The sequence below is a fragment of the Taudactylus pleione genome, unplaced genomic scaffold (genome assembly GCF_031769625.1).
Source record: "Taudactylus pleione unplaced genomic scaffold, aTauple2 ptg000154l, whole genome shotgun sequence".
NCBI lineage: Eukaryota > Metazoa > Chordata > Amphibia > Anura > Myobatrachidae > Taudactylus > Taudactylus pleione.
Window position 1 is genome coordinate 16,664,868 of NW_028284556.1, and position 22,861 is coordinate 16,687,728.

At 41.8% G+C, this 22,861-nt stretch overlaps 1 protein-coding gene across 2 annotated transcripts in view; it reads left to right on the forward strand.

The window, feature by feature from the left end:
- The window catches only part of SYNE1 (spectrin repeat containing nuclear envelope protein 1), a 546,802-nt gene that overhangs the window by 459,754 nt on the left and 64,187 nt on the right, over window positions 1-22,861 (forward strand). The window contains exons 125-132 of one of the 2 annotated variants that reach the window (XM_088474380.1): window positions 888-1,082; window positions 1,704-1,829; window positions 4,059-4,214; window positions 8,433-8,591; window positions 9,403-9,569; window positions 15,123-15,285; window positions 19,302-19,489; window positions 21,740-21,890. In XM_088474380.1, the coding sequence (XP_088330506.1) occupies window positions 888-1,082; window positions 1,704-1,829; window positions 4,059-4,214; window positions 8,433-8,591; window positions 9,403-9,569; window positions 15,123-15,285; window positions 19,302-19,489; window positions 21,740-21,890 (1,305 nt within the window). Of the gene's footprint in view, window positions 1-887; window positions 1,083-1,703; window positions 1,830-4,058; window positions 4,215-8,432; window positions 8,592-9,402; window positions 9,570-11,426; window positions 11,618-15,122; window positions 15,286-19,301; window positions 19,490-21,739; window positions 21,891-22,861 lie in introns of those variants that run through there. The other variant, XM_088474381.1, reaches the window with a different exon arrangement.

A 22,861-nucleotide genomic window follows, 5' to 3' on the forward strand; every position in this document is an offset into this window, starting at 1 on the left:
TCGCTCAGTCATGTTGCGTTGTGTTTTTTGACCAAGTTGTTCCTTGCGGTTCTGTTGTTTTTTTTGTTGTTATAACAGTTTCACTGGGTTACTGCTTCTCCTTACCAGGCACTTTTGAAGTTGTACTGATGTGATGGGGTTGCGGAGGGGAGGATCTTGGGCTTAAAGTTACAGGTTTAGTTTAAGTACCAGCACCTGCAGTCCCATCTACAACCCCCATGGTCCAGTGTCCCCCAGTCTGATTCAGAGAAAAGGATTCAGCATTTCGTAATCACAAATCCCCTTTTATCTGTGTCCGACTGAATCTGAATCTGTACTACAATGCAGCAGGCGTGGCTTTTTCCACGACAAATTCCATTGTGCTCCCTATATAGACTCAGTTGTACTAAAATATACATGTGGCGCATACCAATTTAATCAGTGAAGTCTCGTGAAACGGTTTGTCACATCCATTTTCCATTAAGATGCGAACAGACTCTCGGTGCAAGCCAAGTCGCACAGGTCCTGGTGACTCATTTGCTCCCGGAAACTTGCGACGCTTGGCGTTTTGAGGCTAGGTGTATGAGGACACATCTGTATATTAAAAACATTAGAATGTGAAATTAAACCTATTCAACTCATACTTATTTTCTGACAGTTAGGGGTCTATTTACTAAGCAGTGTTAGGAAAGTGATAAGGCTGTGATAAGGTGCCAGCCAATCGGCTCCCAACTGCCATCTCACAGGCTGTGTTTGAAAAATGGCAGTTAGGAGCTGATTGGCTGGCACCTTATCACAGACTTATCACTTTTCACTCTGTCTCGTAACACTGCTTAGTAAATAGACCCCTTAGTATTTGTGTTATTGATGTTCATCCATCCAAGTGTAAATGTTATTTGGTGTTGCAGCTCAGGGACAGAGTACTGCACAGACAACAAGGGAGCTACATCCTGACTGTGGAGGCTGGGAAGCAGCTGCTTCTCTCTGCTGATAGCGGGGCGGAGGCTTCCTTACAGGCAGAACTCATTGACATTCAGGAAAGATGGAAGGCCACTACAGTGAGACTGGAGGAGCAGAAGAAACAGCTTGCATTCCTGCTAAAAGTACGTACTTCTCTCCAATAATCTTTTGCATTTCTGAGAGTATTAGTGAAAGCAGGCGAAATGTGGTTTATTTTGTTACATTTCATTTCCCAATGTGTTGTATTTACTCTCCGCTACATTTTTGCAGAAGCAGCACAGATCCGTATAAAGAGGATCCCACGGAAAGCAATAATACATCTAAGCATCCTGAAATTTGCTGTAGTATTTAAATCATGCTGCTTTGTTGACTGTAACATGGACGTTATTATCCATAAATTCCAAGATAACACTATTAGTCAGTGATCACATGACCAATCATTTTAAGTATTTTGGAATACCCTTGTTTTATTTGTAATGCCCAGTAACATATACTGTAAGACATAATGATTTCAACGAGAATATCCCTTTAAGGTAAAGCAGATAATAGGTGCGTGAGGATTGGCATTGGATATGCAGCGTGTTATTGCATTTCCGCATAGCCTCAGAATTAGTCCTGACTATGCAGGGTTTGTACAGAAACCCAGTGATGGACTTGTTATGTAAAGTGTCCTGCGGCACATACCATATGATTCAGCATAGATCTTCAGTAGCTCAGTATCGTCGTTAGACAATGAGAAAGTGGTAATATCCCTGTCATTTCAGGACTGGGAGAAGTGTGAAAAGGGAATAGCAGAATCCTTGGAGAAACTGAGGACATTCAGGAAAAATCTCTCTCAGCCTCTCTCTGATCACCACGATGAGCTGCACACAGAACAGATCCGCTGCAAGGTAACAGCAGTACGGCCCACTGCAACTGCCACACAGCTTAGGGTTGGGATCTGTGGGGCTTTGCATTATTGTACACCATCTGCATTTTGAATTATATCTTGCTGAGTGTCAGGAGTATTCATTGATATGGAAACGAAATTATAGTAATGATAGTGATGTTCTTGTCAGTCACAAGTCCAAACTTATTTCATTATTATACTTGGCCATACAGCATCACTTGATCGTAATATTGAATAATAAAACTAGCATATTATACAATGAAACTGAAATATACAGTAACGTCTTAATAGACACAAGTATAGTCCAGGTTTACCAAGTTCTTGACACACAGACACATCATTGCTGCAGTCATGCCAAAAAGCCCCTCTCGGCACGCCAGGGCCCGTGAGACTCTGCTAAGTCGGAAAGCAACGCACCAGGAGACTGTGCTGATATATTTGATATGTGACACTTGTATATCTGTGTGCATCTGAGTCTCTGAATCTGTATACGAAATGCTTCTGTACAATGTAGCGGTCACAGCTTTTTTCATTCCAAGTTCCATTGTGCCTCATACAGATATGTCCTCTTGCATTCTTACTGCGTACGCGGCAAATTGCACCACGCATGGCGCAAGGCGTGCGCCTGCGAGCAGATACGCACACTGCGTTCGCACCCACGACTCCATAGGATTGCATGGTGACATCGCAGTGCGCGCCAGAGCGTACGCTGCTGCGGGTAATCATATGGCGCAATGTGTGTGCACGTTTGTAGCGCGATCAGCAAGGATGTAAGAGCACACATCTGTATACAGAATCAGGTGCACACAGATATACAAGTGTCACATATCATATTAATCAGCACAGTCTGCTAATGCTTAGACACATTTTTGGCAAAAAACTACCCCCGAAGCTAGCAGAGTAGCACTGGACCGGGCAGCTCAATCACGCCAGGCAAGTCGCAATGAGTGGAATATTGAGGCTAGATATATGAGGACGCATCTGTATGTGCATAGCCATATCTATATAAAAAGTAAAATTTGAACAGTGTGTGGCAAATGTTATAGTTATTTTATCTTTACAGTACTTAGTGTAATGTGACATTTAACTGTAAAGTGACTACTGAAGAGACTGTATATCTTTTTACTAAGTTACAGTATAAAAGGTCTCACTTTATTTGTTTTCCTCTTGTCAATGGCAAACACCATACAACGGATTTTTATTTTATAAAATGTAGATTCAAAAATTAGAAATGCTGAAAACAGTTACAAACATTCTTGAGGCTATTGATGAAAGATTTCCCTTGAACTTGTGGGGGTGCAGGACAAATGATATTGGGTGTACACTAAACGATATCGTTCAGTGACGTCATCCTGCCACATCCCTGAACAGGCACTTTCTGATGATATCGTCAGATTGGCCTACATGTTTGCACAACAGCAAACATCGTTATCGACCTGCGGGAGCGAGCATCGTTGGTTGTTCGGACCATAAACACAAGACGATATGAACGATATATATTGTTATTTTTATCGTCTATTTTTATCATCTAGTGTGTATGCCCCATTAGATAATGCCTCACTGGAGATAAGTTATGATAAGTACCCGTACACTTTGGCTTTGCACAGCTGAGCATCAGTGGTCTGTCTGGTGCACATTCTGGTGCATGCCTATTTTATGCTGTTGGTGGCCACCTCTGCAAACTACTGTAGAAGAGTGCAACAATATATGGAGAGGTGGCAAAACCATTGGTGTATGGTTCTCCTGCCCGTTTAGTACTGCGTCTTTCATTATAATGCAATTCTTGGTATTTGTCCTAAAATAATGTTAGTTTAGTCTTGTTTATGTCATTCATTAATCATGAGAGTAAGAGGACAGCAAAACAAGAGTCTGTTTTACTTGGAGCATGTCTGGAAAAGCGCCTTGTTGCAGCAGAACAATGTGGAGGCACCAAATGGGTGCATTAAAGAATACGGTGAGACCTCATTTCCATGAGCCCAGAGCTGGTACAAAACTCAAGTCCTTTTGTCCAGTGGAAATGTCTGTGCGCCCATCCAGAGTAACTCCTTTAAAAGTACTCTTTTATTTACTTACAATGTTCTTGCTCCACAAAAGGAGGTCTCAGTTTAGTTTCTGCATGACTTGACTGAGAAAGTTTGAGGGCCTTGAAGGTTGGCCAGATATATACATGCATGTATGTACACACATTCTCCAATGAGTTAAATAAAGTTGCGTTCATTTTTTCTTGTAGGAACTTGAAACTGCAGTGGAAGGATGGGTTGAGGATCTCGCTCATTTGACAGAGCTGAAGAACACTTTTTCACCCTTTATCAATGCAGATGATATATCTATCCTTAATGAGCGCATTGAATTGCTGCAGAGACAGTGGGAGGAACTTTGTCATCAGGTAATTAGATCACTGCTATGACTTGAATAGGTGTGTGTAGGGAGATCAATGCAGCTTAATTTTTCCAATCCTGGGATTCAGGATGGAAAAAATTTCCACCCCGGGATAGAGTTGAGCAGTGAAAATATTAGTATTAAAATAGAACTTTTATGCCCCTCATGTTATTTTATTCCTGTAGTGGGGGGAAGGCTTGAAAGGTTTTTTTTTTCTTTTATGTGGGCTGTGCTTCTGGCCCAAAAGCACAGGTCTACAGGAAAAAAATAAAACTTCCCAGCCCCTCACAGAAATAACAAAAACATTTATGCCCCCTCCCACCAGCCAGCCCTCACGCAGGATTCAAAGGAATAAAATAACATAAATCTTATCAGACATCAATGCCCAGCCCCACAGGAAATATATACCCCCCCTACCCTATCCTAACCCACCACAGAAGTAAACTAAAATAACATCAGCCGCACAGGAAAAACATAACTACCCCCGGCCACCCTAACCCACCACTGAAATAAAAAAACTTTCATTTCATGCCACCCCTCCAGACAGCCCAGCAGCACCACAGAAAAAAAAAATATCAGCACTCCGAAAAGGTAAGCTAATTTATAGGGATTCACAGTGGTCCAAGCAGGCTATTTAGAAGGGTCACAGATGGATGATACAATACGGGATTCCAAATACTGTAGGTGTAGAGGCTGATACGTTTCGCCCCCACCCCTTCTCGGAGTGCCGTGCACATACGTGGAGCCGCTAGCTGGAGTTGCTGTGCTTCTATCCAACACCAGTTAGAGGAAGAGGAGCTGCTGCAGCGGGCGGCTTGGATTCTCCAGCACCTGGGTGGCAACCCCATCACACTGTACACCTTGGGACTATTTAAACAGGCGTACATTCTGGTAAATATACCCAGCTTATGTGTCAGTTATCTGACTCTGGGACACTCTGCTTCTTGTGGACCTCTACTAAAGGATTTATATAAGAGGAGACAGTGGCGTAACTATAAATTTTGCTCCCCTCTGCCAAAAAAGTTTCAGTCACCTGACCCCCTGCCCAAAAAACAAACGCACTCAAAGACGACGTTTAAGGTGTGTGGTTTCATGATACAGTAATGTCCCTTACACATTATGACACACTAAGTAATGCCCCTTATAACACATTATGCTACACCATAATGCCCTTATAACAAATTATGCCACACCTTAATGCCCCTATAACATATTATGCCACACCGTAATGCCCCTTACAACACATTATGCCACACAGTAATGCCCCTTATAACACATAATGCCACACAGTGCCCCCTGTAGTAGTCCCCTTGTAGTTGTGCCCCTTATACAATGCCCCCTGTAGCAGTGCCCCTTATGTAATGACCCCTGTAGTAGTGCCCCTTATGCAGGGCCCTCTGTAGCTGTGCCCCTTATTCAGGGCCCTCTGTAGCTGTGCCCATATGCAGTGACCCTGTATTTGTGCCAATATGTTGTGCCCCCTGTAGTTGAGCTCATATGCAGTGCTCCCTGTAGTTGTGCCCATATGCATTGCCTCCTGTAGTTGTGGCCATATGCAATGCCCCCTGTAGTTGAGACCATATGCAGTGCCCCCTGTAGCTGGGCCCAAATGCAGTGCCCCCTGTAGCTGTGCCCATATGCAGTCCCCCTGTAGCTGTGCCCACTGTAGTTGAGCCCATATGCAGTGCCCCTGTAGTTGAGCCCATATGCAGTGCCCCCTATAGTTGTGCCCCTTAAAGTAGTGCCTCTGTAGTTGTGAACCCCCCCCCCCAGTACTTACCTGAATCCACGCGGCTGTCGTCCGGGCTGTCGTTCCCGCTGCCGCACTGACTGGATCTAACTTGATCCAGGAGGCGCGGCTGAGCAGGCTCCTCACGTCGCAGGCGACGGCGCACTGCATCACTGGGAATGCTGGCCTCTGCAGTGATCAGAGGCCAGTGTTCACAGTTGCAGTGGAGAAGCAATGACCCCCGGCGACCCCAAGCCACCATGGGGGCTGCGGTGGCCGTCGTTACGCCACTGAGAGGAGATATCACTTGTCTAGCAGCTTATATATGAGACAGTGGGCCTGATTCAGAGCCGGACGCTCTGACAAGAGCGCTCGCTCTGAATCAGGGCCGTCCTACCTATTATTGGAGCGGTCTCCTGGCCGCTCACATAGCTGTGGGTGACCGCCCACAGCTTATGCGAGCAGCCAAAAAGATGGTCGCAATGGTCAAGACCATCGCGACCATCGGGCTTGCGACGAGACCCTGCGGTAGGGTCTCGCTGCTGGAAGCCCAGGAGTTCACTCCCACTGACATCACTAGTGATGTCAGTGGGGCCGGACCCAGACGGTAGGCGTTCCCATGGGAATGCCTCCGTCTGGGCAGTCACGCCCCTGGCACGCCCACCAAAGGGGACGTGCTGTCAATCAACATTGACAGCACGCCCCCCTTGGTGCGAGACCCATAATGACGGCTTGGCCGTCGTTATTCGGGACTCGCGCATGCGCACGACGGAGGCGCCTCCTTCGTGCGCATGCGCACTTGGGCACCATCAACCCGCTTGCGAGCGCTCAGCGCTCGCGAGCGGGTCTGAATCAGGCCCAGTGATCGCATGTTGGGGATCTGTGTATAATATTGGTTTCTATGTAATAATCATACAATTGCTCATAGTAGAGTTGGACTCATGAACTTGGATATTATACGATACTATTGATATTTGTATTACTCTTTAAATATTAGTCTTATATATGAATAAATATCTGCATAAATATATTTCATTGTTACTGCGTTTTGCCCTACCAGAGGTACATATATATATTTTTATTAGCGATGTTCTACATTTGTTGGTTTTCTTTTGTCTTTTGAATATATGGACCTCATTCAGAGTCGGTCGTTGCGGCCGCACGGTCGTACGCCACCGATGTTCGCTAAACTGCGCATGCGTAAAATTCGCAATGCGCGTGCGCAAACTAGCTATTACGATCAGAAATTGCTCTCTCCTTCAACTTAGCAAATTCGTTAGTTTGAGTGACAGGATGAGGCGTTTGTGGGTGGTAACAGGGGAAGGTGCTTGTGAACGGGGGAGTGGAGATTCGAACGCAGGCGTGCCTGACTATGCAAACAGCGTTTTATGGGAGTGCATAATTAACTAAATAGTGTCATGGCACATGTGACATGGGAGGTTTTTACACTGACTTGATCGTAGTGCTTAAGAGAGGGTATGGTCAACCTTAAGGTCTACGACCAGCTCCGATGGTTCCCGATGGTCTCGATTAATCCTTATATGCCTGGAGATGACGTCTAATGGGAACGAGAAGGGGGCGTATATTTAGTCTTACGGCCGCATCCTCCCCTCGCTCATCCAGCTAACGAACCCATCTTAACGACGCAACTTGCGAGCGCTTCATTTGCATATCCGCCCCCTTTTACCTTACGACCGACTCTGAATGAGGTCCTATATGCGGACCTCACTAATGCACCAGAACTAGCAGCTCACTGAGAATTTTATACACCAATAGTATTTATTAAGTAGATATTATTTTCACTGATATTTTTTTTCTACTATTTATATATTCTGTATAAAAGCACCGAGACCCTTTCTTTTTATTTTTTAAAAGGAGGTTCCAATGAGCAGAGTTTTAAGAGAATATAATAAAACAAAAATATTTAATTAAGAGGTTGCCAAAAATGATACTAAGTGCTACTCTGTGTTGATATTTTATTTGATTCCTATTGTATACATGCAATGTGTCTTCAGGGATGCAATGAAATACTGTGCCTGGCTGACAAATATGCCACTGTGCATGTAATAATGCATTGTGCATCTTCCATATTCCAACAATAGGTAAAAGAAAATATACAGATATTTACTCTGTGTAAATGTTTAGTGTCACCCGGATGTCACATTTATTTAGCATAGCACAAATATTTCCTGTGCTAGTTTTCTGAGATGAAACCAACAGGAAATGTACCCTCACTTTAGTTTAAAATAAAATTCAGCAATGTACAGACACTTGTACTGAGAAACTAGAAGGTTTACAATTTGCTATTTCAGATTGATATTGTCACGGTGCGTATTATATTAGTATGTTCTGTAATACATGTTTACTAGTTGTTAAAGTAACTTTACTTCCATCCTAATTCATGTTTTAACCTTTGCCTTCTTGTACAATGCAAATCATGCTTTGTGCACTAATGTTTAGTGAGTGTGTTCAGCCATAACTATGTTCTATTATTAGGTCTCTCTACGAAGACAACAAGTCAGTGAGAGGCTTAATGAGTGGGCCATTTTCAATGAAAAGAACAAGGAGCTGTGCGAGTGGTTAACCCAGATGGAAAGCAAGGTTTCTCAGAATGGAGATATCAGCATTGAAGAGATGATTGACAAACTCAGAAAGGTACTATGTACAGCATGTAGCCAGAATATTATCTTGTTGTAATCCAATGCTGGCTGATAAGGAAGAAAACTGCACAGAATGAATATTTAGGGCAGTTTAAGAAACTGTATTCATTGCTTTGTGAAATACAGTCTTATCTACAGAACTGTCAGCTTCCATTATACAATATAGTATGTCCTGTAACTGTACCCAGCAATCATGCAAGTAAGGGGAAAGAGCAGTGACGGGTTTGCATTGATATACTGTCTGTAGCAATGCACTACTCTTAATACCTGGAGATATTTTGGTTTAAAATGCATCTGACATAGAGAAACAGTGAAGTTGTTTTTTTGTATGGCCCATAGTCTCTATTTCTGTAGTCCTAAAGATGACACGCTGTATAAAATGTACCTATGTGACGGTTATGAGATACAGTGGTAATTGTTCTACAGCTATCTAGACAGTTATGGTAAAATAATGTGGTGCTAAATATTTTAGTAGGCTTTTATTAAAAAATGTGAGCTGTAGACAAAGCAAATGATTAGTGCAGATATAACGGCGATCATACAAATGAGAGGTGAGGATCCTAATGCTGGTAGTACAACAACTATTTATGTATTGCCATCTGCGGTGTTTAAATTATTTTGTACATTATTTTATATACTAAACTAGAAGTGTTTTTGAGATTTCTCTTTTATCCTCCATTGTGGTACCATCATTTGTTATAATTAGCACAAATTAGACTATAAGGATAGGGATATTCCATTTAACTAACATCTGCAGTCAAACAGAAAATATAAATACTACTGTTTATATTGTGTATGGTCTTTAGGATTACCAGGAAGAAATTGCAGTTTTCCGGGAAAACAAAATGCAGCTGCAACAAATGGGAGAAAGACTTGCCAAGGCGAGCCATGAGAGTAAAGCGTCAGAGATTGAGTACAAGCTGAGCAAAGTTAATGATAGGTGGCAGCATCTCCTAGACCTTATTGGAGCGAGGTAAGTCATTAGCTGAGCTACAGGCAGAACTCATCCATACAATTAGAAGGGAGATGATTAAAGCTGGGTGCACACTTTACGATATATCGTCCAAACGTGGAATGGTATTGTTCACATTGTATAGTGATTACGTCCAATCTGTCATTCTGTTCTGCATAGCAGTTGGGATGATGCAATGAACGTCTCCGTGCAGTTATATGCAGAATGTAACAACACATTGCGCTGTCGTACACCGAATCGTGCAGTGTGTACGGCGTGTGGGATGTGTGACCATCGCTGGGTCACACATTGTATAGTGTGTACCCAGCTTAAGTGTTTGTTTGTGATGACCATTATCTATGGTATGCATGCAGGGTAACAGGTCAATAGAAGACAAAGGGGTCTATTTACTAAGCAGTGTTAGGAGACAGAGTGAAAAGTGATAAGAAAGTTATAAGGTGCCAGCCAATCAGCTCCCAACTGTCATTTTTCAAACACAGCCTGTGAGATGACAGTTGGGAGCTGATTGGCTGGCACCTTATCACTTTCTTATCACTTTTCACTCTGTCTCGTAACACTGCTTAGTAAATATACCCCAAAGGTACATGGGGTAGCCATAACATGCACAAGATCATAGCTCAAGTCAAAATATTTTCACTCCAGCCCAGTAAGAATGTAGAATGTGTACAGTGCTGTGTAAGCCTCAGGCTCTGAACAGTAAGCTAGCAAGCTGTTTATTGCTGCAGTATCCAGTAACACGCTCCATGATAATCGTAGCTTCAGTTCTTTTGCTTGTTGAAAGAACCAAGCCAAACTAAATAAATACACCCGATGCAGTATACATATTTCTATTGTAGCAGCTCTGATATAAATTGTTGCTTGTACAATCATCTTTATATTTTGTTCTATATATTGTTTCTACTTATCATGATCTATTGTTATTTAGATGATCTATAAATAAAATCACAGTATACAATGAGTTTTACCCTATTTTTTCAGTATATTTTTTTATTTTTATGTCATTTTTAAAGCTGATTAGGGAGATGACTTGAACATGTAACAGAATCGCAGCAGTACACCCACCCTGCAGCATGTTATGCATATTTTCTAATATAGACTACATTTAGAAACATTTCATTTAAGTAAATTATTGCTAAAGAAGATGGCGACAGAGGTAAGAAATGTGCATGACATTCTCACAGACTTTCAATTAAAATGATCATTGCTTGTTGAAAGGTTAGACATCTATAATAATAATTATAATAAAAGTAGAAGCAGGTCACTTGGTAATACATTCATATAGTGCTTGCCAAGTTATTCGGTTAGCTTATTAGCTTCCATGAGGATGTGCATGTTGGCTCCGTGCAAAGTTTTCCTTAGGATACTGTCCCTGTTGGCTCAGTGCTATATTGTAACTACTGTACTGTATGCTCATGCTTCAAGTGTTATTTATAGCACCTGAATTTTATATAGAGTAGTATTGCACAGTAGCCAGCTTTACATTATTACAATTTAAACAATTACAACCGTCTTAATTTCTGCAGCGTATTATTTGATTGTATTGCTGTGTTGTTTAGATGCAGTCATTGCTGCAGTGCACTACTAGGTACATGCTGCATTAATTAGTATACATATGTTTGATTTACTATACATACTAGGGTATAATAAACATTTGTCGCTTTCTAGCTTCCTTCTGTGTAGTGACTGTAGCTCTTCTCAGCACTGCAAGGGCATTTGCAGACAGCATTCCTAGAGCCTGATCCTGCACATTCTCCTGAGTGGAGCCTTTTTATAGAAGCATGAGCAGTTGTCCAGACACCCAGTATCACATTGCACACTCCAAGCTCACAAGAGTTTGTTGTTCTTGCGTGCCAGCCTCATTTCTGTGTTACTCACAGAAGTGAAAGGTCTTTATCGTACAGTAGGCATCACTTGCTCATGGTCTTGCTGTTACTGATGAGTTCGTTTATGATACTGGCAGCAGCCATTGCGGATTTAGGTGCGCACAAAATGGCAGAGGACAGCACTGAGGATTCTGAGCTCCCTGACTGCGACTGTGATGTTTCAAGGCAGGAAACGTGTCCTTCTTATCTTGCATGCTATATGGTTATGTTTGAATGTTGTCCTTCAGGTTTGACTGTTTAAGCATTGGTCACTGAAATTGATAGAGATTTCAAAAGAGTTAGCAACCCAGGAAGCTGTGGAATTCTTGCTATTAGTTATTAACACTCCCAGCGGATATATACAGCAGGTTGTGGGTCGTTAACACGGACAGTCTCAGGTTACTATATATTGACCCCAGGTATAATGTATATTATGTTGTTTTTTTTTATACTTCTTGTATTAGCTAAATCTCTTGTTTCATTGATGAAGCAATGGAGCGTGTCAAAAAATATTTTGCTTCATTTTTGCGAAAATTGTCCACATACAGTAACATTAAATTCTCTAATTAGTTGAATGATTATTATATTAATGTTACTCTGTGCTTTACAAAATGAAATTATTGATTAGTCAGTGTATTGCACTAAAATAATTTATGCAAGTATATAAGATTTGGGGAGAGATTGACCAAAACTTCAAGAGAAATAAAGTTACCATAGCAACCAATCAGCTTCTGTCATTTTATAGACTGTGCTAGATACTGTAGGGTCTATTTACTAAGCAGTGTTAGGAGACAGAGTGAAAAGTGATAAGGTGCCAGCCAATCAGCTCCCAACTGTCATCTCACAGGCTGTGTTTGAAAAATGACAGTTGGGAGCTGATTGGCTGGCACCTTATCACTTTGCACTCTGTCTTCTAACACTGCTTAGTAAATAGACCCCTGTAAATGATAAACTACTGTGCAAGTTGTTTGATTGATATAGGCTACTTCTCCACTTTATCTCTCTCTAAAAGGTTTGATACATCTCCTCTCTGGTTACATGAGAGATAGAAGTTGTGACAATTTAATGAAAGGACAATTAGGGCTTTTGCAGAGGGGGCAAATCTCATATTTAGGTTTAGTAAAACTTCCACATTGTTATAACAATATTATTTCACAATTTCACATAAATTATTATATTATACTGTATATAAGAACAAAATAGAGTATTGCATATATTGTTCTTTACAAAGCTATATATTGGGACCCTAACTTGTCTCATGCCATTATTTTTGTGTTCATGTCCAAGAGTTGGATATAAACATGTTTGAAGTTGTGTATATGTCTATGAATCATTGTACTTGCAAAGTTGTTTAATGTCCTTTCAGAGAGTCATTGGTTTTAGTGTGTATTGTGTCTGTACATATAGATATCAGTTTAGCGATCTTGCATGAACTTTTCATCATTATATACAAAGTGTTCTTTTGTGATTTACATAACAAGTTTTGTGTCGAATCTGTTAAGTTGGGCATCCACTATACAATTTTCTGTCAGATATCTGTCCAGTCTGGCTGGCTGGAATGAAAACTTGGTATTGTATGGGGGCAAATCACAATTGTCCATTTGCTCACAAACACTGGAAAATTGCCAAAAATGGTTGTTCAAATTGGTTAAAATGTAAATAATTTGAACAATTTTTTTTGTCCTTTGTTCAGTGTTTAAAACCATATGATCTACTGTCATTTGCTCCCATATATTACCAGGTTTTCATTCCAACCAGCCAGATTGGACAGTTATCTGACAGAAAATTGTATAGTGGATGCCCAGCTTAAGTCACTTAGACATGTATTGAAAAAGCTTCCCTCTAGCATAAGTGGTAAGGTTCATACTAAAGAAAAAAAAAGAAACATATTAAGGATACATGTTGGCAAAACAATCATTTCATAAATTGTTTCTGTGAGATCAAAAATCTTAAACAAAATTGTCATTATGGACAACATTAAGTTCTATTAGTATGCATTAAAGATTGTGTTTTCATGCATGTACACGTTATACCATATTATATACATACATAACAGATCATACTACACAACCTGGCTGGATGTATATGGTGTTCATACATGTTTAAATGTTGTAATAATATGAGTCCATTACCATTACCTATAGAAAGAGGTGGATAGAAAAAGAAATGCACACAAATATGATGGAATGTTAATAGAATGGAATAATAATGCTTTGTTCCAAGATATTATTATTTACATTCATTGTAATATTATACAGGATACAAACAATCAGGCTTTCGGTGAACTGAAATAGTGCATGTGTTTAGTTTATGTTACAAACTCTAGGCAACAAGCCTAGTGTTAAGTGAGTGGTGTCTGTAGTGGGCTAAATATACACTGGCACGTTATAGGACTAAATCATGTACTGTACTTTGTGGGCAGAATCACAGATGGATTAAAGAATAGTTTATTGTATTTTCACTTTACCATCGATTGTATTTTCATGGTGTTCTACTCATGTCACTCATTAATAGCGCCTTGTGATCTCATCAGAGCTTTATTCACTGTGGACACTCTAAATTAAAATTTTTAAATTGAATTTAAAAAGAACATACTGTTATTTTAGATCATTAGAATCATAGTTGTGTGTTCCCCATGTAAACTAGCTCACCCTGCATTTCTCATCAAGCATGACTTGTAATTTTACGGTCAGATGTACTTGTACAGGTGTTTCAATGTCCCAACTCTCTTCTAACCTTGGTTGTTACTTGACTGTGACAACAAGTACATTACGTTAGTAGAACCAGGCAGGAGCCATCACTTGTCCACACCTGTCTCTTACCCAGTACTTTTTTCTATTAAAAAATATGCCGGTACCTAGAATAAAAGGAGCCGGTGCCCACCTGAAGTTACAGATTGATACAAGATTTATAGTAGCTTCCACATTCTGTATGTAGGGCCTGATTCTGCAAGGAATGCAGTTGCTAATACGCACGCAATCGGCCAATTCCGTACTGTGCTTGCTTCTGCATCGCAGTGCACGAACAAGCCGTTGCGATCTGGACTGCGATCGCATTGACTATGCAGACCCATTTCAGATTTCAGGAGAGTAGCTAGAGTAGACCATAGGCTACTGCACATGTTGATGGTGCGACCGATGTTTCTTCGATGTTGCTGTGTTTAGAAACTCCACGCAGCATGAAAGTGGGTGTCTCAATGCTCGTAAACTGCATCGCACCACCGTGCACAAAAGGAAGGCTGAGATCAGCATTTGTATATTCTCGCAGCCGCTACTACGAAAGTGGCTGCGAGCATGGCTGCATTATCAACCATCTCTGAATCAGGCTCTTGGTACATGAAATTTTATAGAGATATGGCATCCAAAGATAGTCAATATATATATTACCATGGGGGACAATGTGATACCCAAAGTAAAGTAGAACAGTACCATTCCTTCTGCATTATAAGTAGTGTCATATATGTGTACAATAATATTGAGTAATAGGCTACATACAAATTGATGCCCAGTTAAAATTTGGGTGTGAGAGGCGTATGATTGCCACCCTTCCCGCATTTTTGAGGGTTTGTGAACCATTTACTCGAGGAGTGGAAACGTTGTTTCTAGTTCATAAATGAAAGAGCTGATGATTTTGCCATTATGAGCCCGCTTTGTTAGAGCTAAAGTGTTGAAGTTGTTCTATTCCCCGGCAGAGTGAAGAAACTAAAGGAGACATTGGTTGCAGTGCAACAGTTGGATAAGAACATGAGCAGCCTGAGATCATGGCTGGGTCACATTGAATCTGAGCTGTCCAAGCCCATCGTCTATGAAACCAGTGATTCTGAAGAGATACAAAGGAAACTAAATGAGCAGCAGGTAAACCCTAAATAAGTATGGTACATCACTCCTACCTGTAACAGGAGTAAAAGCGTCAAACGGTAATTAGCATTGGCACCACATCATGGGAGGTCCAAGTGCACAAGCTTACTTGGCTGTCAATGCTCCACCGATGGAACTAAGAACATCAGCTCAGTGGTCTACAGTCAAACAGGTATGTCACCACAGTGATATGGATGAGAGGAGCGCTAATATTTTAAAATGCATGGTGTATGAGGCTGATGAAACATTACATTCCTCATTTCTTTCCTACATTTCTTAGATTTTTTAAGCTTTTAATGCTGTTATAAAAATAGATGTAGTATCAGGTTTAAAAATGTCACACTTTCCATGGAAAACCCTCCTGGATTTTTTACCCAGAAATCCTAGAAGAAGGATACTTCCACCAAAAACTGAATGGCTGAAGTCATTGTTGAAGTTATCTGGGGTGTTTAGCACTGCTCAGCTCCAACCTGCATGTCACAGCTATGGCAGTGTGTTGTCAGGCAATGTCTGCCTGTCACAATCTCCACAGGTGAACATTTAGGATTCTGGAATCCCAGGCCAGAACGTATCACCAGACTACACTACAGACTACAGGTAAATGAAATGGAATATTTCATAAGAGTGGCAAACAGTAGAACAATTAACATATACAACTACATTAATGAATAGGTAAAACATAGAACAAGACAATATACAGAAAAGGGACTGTAGAGAGCCAAGATATCCAATGGACATGGGCTGGAAAAACAGTGTTTAAAAAAGAATGATAGGGGTCTGGAAAGTCTCTACTAGGGTAGGCAGACACAGACCAGGATCTCCACATACTAATGCAAGATTGTGTCTGTCTACACTGAGGGAAGGTCTGAACTTATTCAATACTTAGAGGCAAAGCCAGCAGTACAATACAAGGGCCTGATCATCCAGACGGCAGAGTGTACATACAGAAGAATTCATGTGCCAGCAATTAGAACCATTAGTCAAACGCACAAAACACTGAGCTTTATGCAATCTTTCTACAGCTATAGACCAGATGGCCGATGCAGAGTTTGTGCAATGGTGTACAAATAAGAACTGCTACTGAGAGGCAACCACATGCACAAAGCATACTCACACTGCTGCACTTCCCTCACTCCTCTTCACCCAGTGTTTTCCAGATAAGCAGCATGTTGTCTACTGACTATGTGCTGCCAGCAGTAGCAAGTGGAGCAGCAAGAGGTGCCAGATAGCTAAACAATGTATCTGATAAGTAACATTTGGACACCTGAGCTTACTTATGTTTTTCTGGCCAAACTGAATTTTCAGTTTTTCTGTAGAAATATCCTTTAAAACTGGAATACTGACTAAACATGAGAGTCTAGCCATGATCCTAACCTCCCCCGCATTATAGAACCTTAGGGGTCCATTGCTAATATACTTACTGCTGTCAGGGTTGAAAGGAAACACTTTTCCAGAGTATTGGAGTGTTGCCTAGACAGCTGATTGGACGAGCGGCAGCAGTTATCCAGTTAGCTGTGTTGAAAGCTTTTCTGCCCCCTGAGTTTTCTTTCAATCTTCCGTGATAGAATCTCAGGTAGCAATGTAGAAACGCACAGAATGCTTATGACTCTGCTTTGTTGTAGTTGTGTGTGTTCATTTTCTGAGAAGTGCACTGTTCGATTTCACTAAAGACATGTTACACAAACAGGTGTACAGTATGTTCAACACTGCATCAGACCCTTTATATTTAGCTTCCCAGCTTCCTTATAACTTAGTTTGTTTGCTTTCCTATAACTTATGCTCCAGTTTGCCATGTCTAGAAGGTGTAATCGTTCAGTATATAAGAAGGAGGATATAATGGCTCCTGTAGATACATTTTTGCCTGAACAAAAAGTTGCACACCTGAAAAAGTGCATTTGCTTACTGTATGTACTGTGGGCCTGATTCAGAGCCGCTCGTAAGCGGCCGCTCGTTCGCTATGAGCGATGTTCGCACAACTGCACATGCGTATGGGTCGTAATGCTCATGCGCAAACCAGTCATTGCGGTCAGAAATCGTGCGCTCGCAAAACAGCGAGGGGCTGCTAATTTGATTAACAGAATGTACCGTTTGTGGGTGGTAACAGGAGAAAGTGCTTGAAAACGGGGGAGTGGAGATCCGAACGCAGGCGTGCCAAACGGTAAAAAGGGCGTTTAATGGGAGTGCGTAATTAGTAAAGGAGCGTCATCGACCACGTCACTTGGTTGTCTTTTAGCATGAACTGCTCGCAGTGATCGCGGTAGAAAAAACCTACCACAAGCACTGCGAGCAGTTCTGATGCCTTTCGATGTACCCGATTAATCTAATAAATACCGGAGATGACGTGTGATGCGAATGGCAAAGGGGCGTCTTTACAAAATTGCGAGCGCATTTTTCGTTCGCTCGCTCAGACATAGAGGCGTCAACAAACCGCAAAAAGAGCGAGCGCTCAATTTAAATAGCCGGACCCTTTTTTGGAACAACCGTCCGCAAATAGCGTCCGGCTCTGAATCAGGCCCTGTATTCATAGTATAACTTGTAACACAGGTTGACTTGTGACAAATTAGGCACTAATGGATGTTGGCATGTGATACAGTGACACATAACATTTTGAGAGAGGCTCATTTTCTGTAAAAGCCATCATAAAGTCTTGTGAGCGAATACGTCTTGGGTTACTAAACATTGGCGGAAGTCCATGCAGGGACAGTGCTTGACAGGTTCTAACATGTCATTAAACACTTAGGATTGAATTACGAACGGAAACATTATGTTTAGGTATTTTTATTCACCTTGTATAGGAGTCAAAATAAGATTATGTCCTTCATGTTTTAACTCCTCATTAGCTACAATGTATTTGCACCTTATTGCACTCAGGCCCTGATTCAGAGCCGGACACTCTGACCAGAGCGCTCGCTCTGAATCAGGGCCGTCTTATTTAAATGTGGAGCGGCCTTTTGGATGCTCGCATAGCTGTGGGTTACCACCCACAGCTTATGCGAGCGTACATGATGATGGTCGCGATGGTCAAGACCATCGCGACTATCAGGCTTGCGACGAGACCCTGCGGTAGGGTCTCGTGGCCGCAAGCCCTGGAGTGATTTTGGCTCTATCAGAGCCAAAATCACTCCCACTGACATCACTAGTGATGTCAGTGGGGCCGGACCCAGACGGTAGGCGTTCCCATGGGAACGCCTCCGTCTGGCAGCCACGCCCCCGGCACGCCCACCAAAGGGGGCGTGCTGTCAGTCACCATCGTGCGCATGCGCATTGGGGTAACATCGACCGTCAGTTTTCATCTGGCGCCCATATTAGGTTGTAATTCCAAATATTCTACTTTTAAAACCAATGTGTATATAATTAAAATAAATTGATTGTCCGAGTTAAGGGCCTGATTCAGACCTGCTCGCGAGCGCTGAGCGCTTGCAAGCAGGTCGATGTTGGCCAAGTGTGCATGCGCATGAGGGAGCCGGCTCCGTCGTGCGCATGCGCGAGACCCGCATAGCGACGGGCAAGCCGTCGCTATGGGTCTCGCTACAAAGGGGGCGTGCTATCGATGTTGAGTGACAGCACGCCCCCTTTGGTGGGCGTGCCGGGGGCGTTGCTGCCCAGACCGAGGCGTTCTCTGATAGAGCCAAAAGCACTCCAGGGCTTGCGGCAGACGAGACCCTACCACAAGGGTCTCGTCGCAAACCCGATGGTCCTGATGGTCTTGATCATCGCGACCATCTTTTTGGCCGCTCGCTATAGCTGTGGTTGGTCACCCACAGCTATGTGAGCGGCCAGGAGGCCGCTCTAAAAAAAGAGAGGGAGGGCACTGATTCAGAGCGAGCGGTCTGAAAGAGCGTCCGGCTCTGAATCAGGCCCTAAGTTCACAGTCTTGTTTATGCTGTGTGTATACTATATAGAAATAAAATCAGCCCAATGCAAGTAAAACATTACATTCCATGGCCACTGAAACATGGAAAGGAAAATCTATGCTTGGTGCCAGTATGTCACTGTTAGACTATCTATTGCAGGAGCTGCAGAGAGACATAGAGAAACACAGTACCGGCGTTGCATCGGTTCTGAATCTCTGCGAAGTTCTTCTCCACGACTGTGATGCTTGTGCCAACGACACAGAGTGTGATTCCATCCAGCAGGCCACACGCAGTCTAGACCGCAGGTGGAGGAATATCTGTGCCATGTCTATGGAAAGGAGGCTCAAGTGAGTTCTTTAGTACTCTGCCCAGGCTGAAAAGGTTTAAAGTTCCTGGTGTATCATAACAACCAGCTTAAGTTGACTTAAAAAGGGTAAAGAAACAAAGGGGGTGATTCGGAATTGGGAACAAAGCAAAAAAAAAAAGCAAATTTGCACCTTGGCAAAACTATGTTGCACTGCAGGTCGGGTAAATTTAAAATGTTTCAAGAGGATTACAGTTTGGGGAGGTGTGTACTAGCTGAACTCTTATATTTCATTGGTGACTGAAGACCAATACAAAAGCCAGAAAGTGGTTTTGCAATATAGATTTATTTTCCAGTGAGACACTTTCTGCATGACAAATACTGTAAGTCACTCTTTATATTTCCTAGAGGTGCTTATAACATTTCATTTGAGATACTGCAGGTTCCTGAAATGGATGTAATAAGGTTTTATATGTTCTGTGTACGTGTTAGCAAACATGCTGCTTGTGTGAGTAGACTTTCCAGACTGAAAATGTTTTTTTCTGACTTTTGCTAAAGCCTGAGATTATATTTCCCCAACCATATAAATAGTTGGCTTTATGAGCTACAAAAACTGACCTACTATATAAATATATAGAAATCTGGTGTCTAGTGCATGGTCGACATGCAATAGGTAGACAGGGACAAAAGGTTGACAGTGCAAAAAGTCAACAGGGTTAAAAAGTCGCCAGGTTCAAATGGTCGACTCAAAAATAGTCTACATTTTTTTAACCCTAATACTCACCCTAATCAGGTGAGTATTAGTCAGGCGCAGCATCTATGATAAGTATTAACTTGATTTATATTTATACACGAGTAACTTGACAGGCAGTGCCATCATTGCCACACCGTACCTATATTTGTTAGAAACTCACCCTTATCCTCAGCCTTGGTGCCTAACCCTAACGCTTCCCCTGGAGCCTAACCCCAACTGTTCCCCTGGTGCCTAAACATAACCCTAGCCTATCTGTAACCCTCCTCCAAGTGCCTAACCCTCACCCTAACCTTGAAAATATTGTATGTTGACCGTTTGAACCTGTCAACCTCTTAACCCTGTCAACCTTTTGCATTGTCGACCTTTTGTCAGTCGAACTTTTGTACCTGACGACTTAGTGCATGTCGACCATCTGGTGTCAACATACTGGTTGTCGCCCTATTCGATCCTCTATCTGGATACCATGCATCGTATATAAGTGTGCACATGGAAACAAAAATGATGCTACTCCCCACATTTACTGCCAGAATCTTAAAAATACAATGGGGATATGTATCAACTATCAAGCAGTGTAATTAGTGGAAAAGTTGCCCATAGCAACCAATCAGGTAATTTTATAGAATGTAATTGGTAAATGCAACCTAAAAGCTGATTGGCTGTTATGGGAAACTTCTCCGCTGGTCCACTTCTCCACTCTTTACACACTGCTTGGTACATCTCTCCATATCTTAAGTTATTTTACACTTGCACTATGTAGGAGACTTTTTTTTTGTTTTATTGACACAAGTTTAAATCATATTATTTCATAGGCATGCGCAGAAGGCGGCACTTTCCCCTCCACAGGGTCATGGACTACCCCCCACCCCTCCCCCAATACAATGGGTAGTCCATGACACGGCAGATGGGGAGTGCCGAAGCGAATGCCTATGTGTTGTTTAATGAGCGAGGTTGGAATACACCCCAGTGCAGGGGTCAGGCATTAAAGAAATATAGAAAGGTGTGAAGATCCCTCTGAGACTATACAACACATGCTACTAGTCATTCCTAAACTATGGAGTTGAGAATGATGGAGTGGGAATAAATGTGCAATAATAGTCAGAGGCTATCAGATTCCACCGAGACATTTATTTTAATCTAATGTAGGTCAATGTAGTTCATTCATATTGCATGTAGAGTGCTGTGGAGAATGGGCCGGATGTAGCTGTGAGTAAATAGTGCGTTGCACTAACATATCTGCCTCGTTCATTCACCATGTTCAATGTACGCCAGCCTGTTTATAATGTTCTTTTGTTCAGTCCTGGGTGAACAGCTTTAACTAGAAAGCAACTGGTTTGATCCAGTAGAAGCAGTTGTACATCTATCAAGTATAAATGTCATGACCTGGCTGGCCGCCACAGCTTCTTTATTAATGCCACAGCTGTTGCTTGTAAATCATTCAGTAGCAATCATCAGCCAATACTATGTCCTGGCCAGGTAAGGACCTGTAGCACACTCCAAGCCAGGAGTCACTATAACAGAGATTTCTGCTTCTCTCCATAGAATCGATGAAACCTGGAGACTTTGGCAGAAATTCCTGGAAGACTTCTCACGGTTTGAAGATTGGCTAAAGATTTCTGAACGGACAGCTGCCTTCCCCAGTTCCTCCGGTGTGCTCTACACAGTGGCTAAAGAAGAGCTGAAAAAATTTGAGGTCATTTTAAAAAGCATTTTGAGTATGGTATTATATAGGCTTTGTGTTAAACTGACTGGTTTGCAAATTCTGAACTAAAATCTGTACTCAGTTAAGCAGATGAAAGTATGAAACACTGAACTAATATTTAGCACTCTCCAAAACATTAGGTATCATAGTCACCACCAAAAGAGGAAAGAGAACATTCTCGTATGAAATGATCTAGTTCTAGTTCTAGTGTGGCATTGTGTTACATGGTCTTTGAAAATCATTTCCTAACAGATTATTAGATAATTACATGAAACACACAAGAATATATTTATATATATATATATATATATATATATATATATAAATATATCTTTATATATAATATAAAGACCAACATATATGTCGTTTCACTAACTGAATTGTTTCATCACAGACAGCAGGGAAGAAGCTATACTTTATTTCACCCAGGGCAAAGAATCCACTCCCTCCCCACTCACACACTCTTCTTCCTTTGGGTCCAAAAGTGAAACATTTTGAACATACTTGCATACATTTTGTTAGGCAGAAGACATATCACACGCTTTATTACAGTAAATAGGATAAGTAGCAGCGAAAACATGATTTGTAGAAACCAGAAAGGCACAAGTAAACACAGCTTGCAGACAAAGAGGATACACAAAGCAAAATATACAGTTATACTATGTAAAGTGTGCATCCAACCAACCCTAACATCTGAGCTCCTGCACCAGCTGGTCCCAACCCCCTGTAATATAGTAATGCATTACAATCAATAATGAATCTGCCGTATACCAGGTTTATACAGAAATGGCTGCTGTGACTGGACTGCGTTACATAATAAGGAGGAAGCAACTTTTGAAGGGTTTCTAATTGCCTCCACTGTAGCTCTCTCATTGTCCCCTTGTCATTACTATCATTGCCCCCCCCCCCCCCCCCCCATAGTTCTCTCTCATTGCCTCCTCCATAGCTCTCTTATTGGTCAA